The sequence below is a fragment of the Dermacentor variabilis genome, chromosome 9 (assembly GCF_050947875.1).
Source record: "Dermacentor variabilis isolate Ectoservices chromosome 9, ASM5094787v1, whole genome shotgun sequence".
Taxonomy (NCBI): domain Eukaryota; kingdom Metazoa; phylum Arthropoda; class Arachnida; order Ixodida; family Ixodidae; genus Dermacentor; species Dermacentor variabilis.
In genome coordinates, this window is record NC_134576.1 from 89,397,638 (window position 1) to 89,404,133 (window position 6,496).

General features: G+C 46.7%; 1 protein-coding gene across 1 annotated transcript; it reads right to left on the bottom strand.

Moving 5' to 3' along the window:
- Positions 1-2,468: 2,468 nt before the first annotated feature.
- Positions 2,469-5,716, bottom strand: LOC142558087 (uncharacterized). The gene is made up of 2 exons (XM_075670245.1): positions 5,385-5,716; positions 2,469-2,849 (listed from the first exon to the last, which is right to left on the bottom strand). Exons 1-2 carry the CDS (start codon positions 5,664-5,666, stop codon positions 2,625-2,627), a joined length of 507 nt encoding a protein of 168 aa, XP_075526360.1. The 5' UTR covers positions 5,667-5,716; the 3' UTR covers positions 2,469-2,624.
- Positions 5,717-6,496: the final 780 nt, after the last annotated feature.

Below are 6,496 nucleotides of genomic sequence, written 5' to 3' on the forward strand. Positions count from 1 at the left end.
CTCTCAGTCAGGAATATCCATACGCCGTACAAGACATAACCAACTGAGCTGCTGTCTTAGAATATGGCACAGAACAAAAAGTTTCTTGGACAATTTATCTACATTACCAGCTCCATGCTTAGCAGCTCATCTCGTAACCTCTGCCATATAAATGCACGCGTTTTATGCCAGAAATGTGTTTGCTTGCCAGTAATGCTGCGAATATTTCTCTTCGATCATAGTGTCAAAACCTTGTGACTTTACACACGTTTGTTCGATGTTTAAGTTTCCATTGTATACTTTATTTTTGAAAAAAAGGATCCAATTCAAATAGAAGGATATTTGTACACTGTAATACTGATGATACATTAGGGAATGCGTATACTTATGTTTTATTACAATTTGTCCTCTAAAGTTCATGCGAATCATTGTGATCTGATTTTATGTGTTTGTCAGTATGTTTCTGAAATTATTATTCAGTTTGTCTTGTGACTGATCAATAAAGACTCTGACCTTTTAAGAGAGAAAATATTTCATTTGAGTAAGTCGGCGACTACGGATTACATACCATTCACGAAGCATGAGTGCAGGAGCTGTTCATGAAGGAATCAAATATTCCCCACATGCAAGTATTGCGAATCCCTACAAACGTGACCATGGATCTACATCGTGCTTTCATACTATTGCGAACGAGTACTAGCACTCTGTTCTGGAGGAGTACAAGCACTCTGTTTGAGGTAGTAGAAACACTCGGCTTGGAGGAGTAGAAGTACTCGGTCTGGGGCAGTACTATTACCCCTGTGGGGAGAGTATTAGCATTCCGCGGAAGAGTACTAGCACTCCCTGCGGGGAGAGTATTCGCAGTCTGCAGAAGAGTACTAACGGTTCCTTGCTGTGGGGTAACAAAACTCTGTCAGGAGGAGCTGACCTACTCTCTCTCAGAGAGGTTCGATCTACTCCCGAAAAGAGTGAAATATATGACAAGCAGATACTCCCTCAAAGAATGTGCCCGGAACTCTCCTTGTTTTTACAGTGTTGAATCATATCTTAACCCGTTTGTCTTGCCCGTGGCCATCTAATGCTTACATCTACTCTCGATTCGGGAGAGGCATAACATTTTTTTCCTACCCACATTCATTTCTATTTATTTATCGTTTCTCGAATTTAATTAAGAACTACAAGTAATTTCCCCTATGCTGTTTGTGGTGTCATTGTTTGTTGGCTTCTTATGGTTAATGAAAATCGGACCCCTCGATTTCCTTTCCTCTGTTTCAATACATAGCAAGGGGCTCGAATCCGGCGGCGGCAGCTTGTTCCTTGCCTTGGGCTTCTGCGGCACTCACGTCAAAGGCTGAACGCTCTTGTATTTTTTCGCACACGTATAAATCAAAAGAACCAAAAATGAGGCTTTCTTCTGTCTCCCCTGCGGGGCATGTGGACTTTTCAGTGGGGTCTGCGCTGAGCTTTGCTTCCTAGCGAATGGAGTCACCCTGGGCCACAATTACTTCAGGTTGCGAGTGCCACTTTTAGCACCCGCTGCCTCCCGAGGTCACCGCCCCGCGTTCTGTACACGGACAAGACATTGGTGAATGTGCCGATCGTCGAGCGGGTTTTTTATCTTTTCGGATGCTGCGTTTATCGTACAAAGAAGAGGTACAATTGCGAAATTGAAGCCGGATCGTTATGGCATATTGAGCATTCTTCTTAGGATGGATGATGAACATGCTATTACTTTTCGAGGTGTTTGAATCTAAATCCTGTTACGGAATTCACCGGCGTTCCACCCATAGCTTTGTCTCGCAGCGAATAAGTTTTTCGGAGAAAATAAGAGGAACACGGATGAACTTATCCACAATTTTTCGGACGGATTTATCAAAATTGGTTCAAGTATCTGTATCTCTACTCGATGGGCGGGCCTTGAGCAGATTGTTGGTTTCCATTTCGCAATGGTATTGTGTTCCCTGAATGCAATCACTAGAACGTTAGTAACCGATTTCTGTATCAATACACAGGTAAACACTGATTAGTGCGTAATCCTCTGACGTCTCGCGGTATCGATAATATGTGATTGAAAATAAGGAAATAGGGATGTTGATTTGCCACTAACGCACAATTTTTAAGAAGTACTTGAACTATTAGCAAAACGTTTCACTGAAATTAAACTGTGTGGTTTAACGCCCCCGCAAGACGTCGTAGTGGAGCACTCCGAACTATTTCGTATGCCTAGGCTTTTAATAAAGTGCGGGCAAAGCACGGCACACGGGCGCGTTTGGGTTTTTTGCCCACTTTCTTCTTTTTTTTTCATTTCGCCTCTATCTAAATACACTCGGGAATCGAACCGACTGGATTGTACTCGGCAGCAGGACGTCATAGCCACTGAACCGCACCGTGAGGCGAGTCACAAAAAAGTTGTAGGTTGAAACACGATAAGTTTAATAAATATTCACGCGTCTAACCACTCCACAGAACATGAAGGCGGGGAGGGCGACACCACAGATAATTTTGGAGGAGTACAATCCCGTCCAACGTTCGAAGCAATGTCCTTATTGCTACTGGGGAACAGCAGCCACTTGCGTAACCGTGGTCTGGCCGTCCAAAAGCTCCACCCGAGATTAACTCCACGGAGTTCCATCGTAAAATAAAGTTTATTCTCTCTTTCGCAGCTCGCTCTGCGGACTCGTAGCATTTTCTCGCCCCAGGCCCGGAGCCGCGCGGTCGCACTGCGGCGTGGTGCACCCTACCCTGGGGGCGGTTGGTGTTCCTGAACGCGCCCTGCTGGTGACGCAGGCGCAGGCCACCGTAAACGTCTCGTTCCTGAACAACGCTGGTCCGCCGCCCCCGACGTAAGCCACCTGAAGAGTCTCCCGTATCTGAAAAACATGTGCAGTCAAGAAACGTGTGATAGCATTGATGATGACAGCGAATTGACGGGTTTTTAGTTTTGTTTCCTCAAATTGAAGCAATTCGAGCGACACGAGCGCGATTTCATCAATACTAACATCGGCGATTATTTACATGTTTCCTTAATTTTTAAGCATTGTTTATGGATAGGTAAAGCTGTGTCTACAGACTCGACCAACAGCACTTATGGTAGGCTGTTCGAGTTTAGCACGACAGTACTTAAGTGCATTCAAAGGGCTTCTTCCGCAGCTCCGTCCACTGTCCTATAGAAGCACTTACTCATGCTAATTCGCACTATCATGGCAGCTCTGCTCACGCAATTGGTAATGGTAAAGGTTGTGGGGATTCTCATCCGTGCTCTTGGGACAAAGGAACGATAACACAGTAGTGCAAACAATCACAAGGGCATTTATTGCACCTTTCATAGATCAATGCCTGCTAGCCGAGTTGCTATCCACAAAACATGCCGATGGGCGCGCGACAAATCGCGGAAGTGCGACTCACCGCGACCGGATAGCGAGCGAATGTGCTCGCCCCATGCTGGATCCCAAAGCCTGGTCGTTCGTGCGTACGGTCGCGCGAACGGGGGCGCGTTCGCACGAGGCCTCACGAGACGGTCTCGCAGAAGCATGGATCGGCGCAGGCGCGGAACGTCCACGCCACTTGCCGATCCCGAACCAAAGAGCAAGAGCCTTGTACTCTTTGCGCCCAATTAACCTCGCCGTTAGGTGGCGTTAGCAGCGCAACACTCGCCCAATCTCTCGTACTGCGCTTCAACCAGAGCGAATGCCGCGGGCATCGCGCAGGCCACGTGGTGAAGCCGGATTGCAGGAGACGGGAGCTATGCGGGAAAACAACATATCAGGGGAAGCGTGAGAGTCGCGCATCCCCACAAGGTAACAAGCATAGATTGCATACTGTGGTAGTAGTGCCTACTGCAGTAGCATTTCGGGCATCTGATCCTTTGTTCTGTTCATTGTTCATAGAAAGGGAACACAGAAGCACCCGTAAGCTTAGAGTTCCGCTAACGTTGGAGACGCTGAGGCGGTTAAAATTAAGGCGGTTCTCTCCAACGTTGCCGCAGGTTGATCCTTGGCGAAAGAGCTATCTTTGACCTCAGAGCTGGCAGCACCGCGATACACCGTCTGTAATATCCCAGATGTTAATGGGAAGTTAGAAATGAATACCCGAGCAGGCAGTAATTCGATCAACGAACCATGTGAACCAATCAGTCAACAGACTTGCTGAAGAGGGCACAGCAAATTTCTTTGGTCATCTTTCAGTGAGCACAAACAGTATCTGCTGGGTCACCCACTCACAGCAGAACAACCGGGCTGTATATTGAGATGCTCATTATAGCTGAAGATTGGCATGAATGCTTCTGTAAACTAATCTTTCACAATAACGTAAACAATCAATAATTCAGTATGCTCCACAGCGGTCACCTTTTGGATCTAGATGCATCAGGTGTATTGCTAAAAAGGAGTTTTTCGTAACCCTGCACTTGCAGCTCCGAATAATACTCCTGCAGTGCTCGACAGACTTGCCTACCCACCGCTCGCCTAATCAAGAACTTCCCTTTATTTTCCAGCATGAAATAGTAATGTAAGATGACAATTATTTATTTCTATCAAGATAAGGTTGATGGACGGGCGGAGAATAAAAGCGACCACCAACTGTATCATTTTGCCATCCTCTGTACATCAGGCGCAGGGCCACGGGCAACAGAACTAACATGATGGAGCACAGTATTTCATGCGTGGCCAAAAACGAACCTAGTCACACATGATGATTTGAAATTACGCGTGCCAGCCGCCTCCTGCATCCCTCCAGATGTTTACTGCTACCTGCGAAAGATCGCCGCAATGAAGCGGGCAACACGGCCGCACAAGGCACGCGCAATCATCAGCGCGGTTCCCGAGGGAAGAAGAAGAGGTGCTGAACGGTTGCGGAAAAGACTGCCGACGTTGTAGCGAGGCTCTCGCTTCGCTGTTGGTCGGGAGGAGTTCGCCCAACGTAAAGTGATTAAAGTGCCGTCACTCAACCGTGCGTTAAAATTATGGTGGAGGTGCGGGGTATGATATCGATATATACAAGACAGCGAAAAGGAGAGACAAAGTAGAAAATACAAGTGAAATATTATTTAACAGCATTGCTTGTGAAATAGCGAAATTTCAAACGCAGAAAAATACATTAGCGGGCATGTATTGGTGGATCCGAGCTGTAGCGACGGGTTTTATAAGTTCGAAAATTGTGTGAGAAAGTAACAAAGGTGCGAAACCCTAGCATCTGCGAAATTAATCCCGGCAAGAAACTTTATTCAGTTGCGAAGGCAACTGATAACAGATTCTTCGTGTTTCATAATTCGTTCGTGTGTCATCAAGCTGTCGGATACTGTTTACGACGATAAGGGTGCTTTGACATACCTAGGCACAAGGAAACTATTCCTGAAATAGTGAACAAACGTGCCATGCGAAACATTAAAGCGTGTCAAAGACGCCTACCTCTTGACAGCGAAAATCACCGACCCTACTGCATTGCCTGCCGGGGCAGTTGCAGGTCACCGTCGGCACTACAGCCGGAATCCGACTGGCCTGCATGTTCTCAGTCCGCGTGAAAGGGCAGGACGCCCGGTCTTCGAGCCGGAACGACAGTGGATCCGGATAGCACGTTGGTAGCCTACGCGTGTCAAACGAGGACACGTTAAGTCTCGCGTCCGTGCCACCACACAAAGCCAGGAGAAGGACAGTCACAGACGCAGCCGAAGCCGTGGTCGCGGACAACATCGCGGGGGTCCACTGGTGCGTTCGTACTAGCCACTGCCGAGGATATTGCCCGGCTGTCGACCCGCTGTAGCATACGCGTATATATATATATATATATAACGCGTCGTCCCGGAAGCGGTGCTCGAAGGAAAGGGAGAGAGCGATTATGAGAGGAAGTCGCAACGATACGCCGAGACGATAAGGAGGTGTTCATCTAGCGTTTTGAAGGTGTCAGGTTGGCCAGGCACGAGGAGACGGATTCTTTCGAAGGCACGCTGAAGGTCACTTGTCAGGCAGATGAACGAGGCTATTCGGTCATTCCAGCGACTTGGGTGGTGTGACGGTTGGGAAAATGGCTGCCGAGACGGTGATAAGGCGATCTCCCAAGTCTGTGCATCTCGAGCCGCAAAGCACGTCAGGCGCTCTAGTTTCGCTGCAAAGCATACATTCTCTCTCGCTAAAGGACGCAAAGGTGTGTAAATGAAGGCGAGGCTACGTTCTACGCCGGTCACATCATATGCTGCGGCATCAAGTTTATTACAGATGATTTTTGCAAAAGGGATCGTTTCCGCAAAGCGTTGCGGAAAAAGGAGACGTGGACAGGAAAGACGTTTGCTCGCGACTAAGTATATGTTCAGAGACAAACCACGAGGTACGTTATTGCGCATGCGCTGTAATCGAGAATTGTACAAAAAATTTACATTTTATATATATATATATATATATATATATATATATATATATATATATATATATATATATATATATATATATATATATATATATATATATATATATATATAAATAATTCGCCTAACAACGGGGCATGCATCACTACTTCAATAATGACA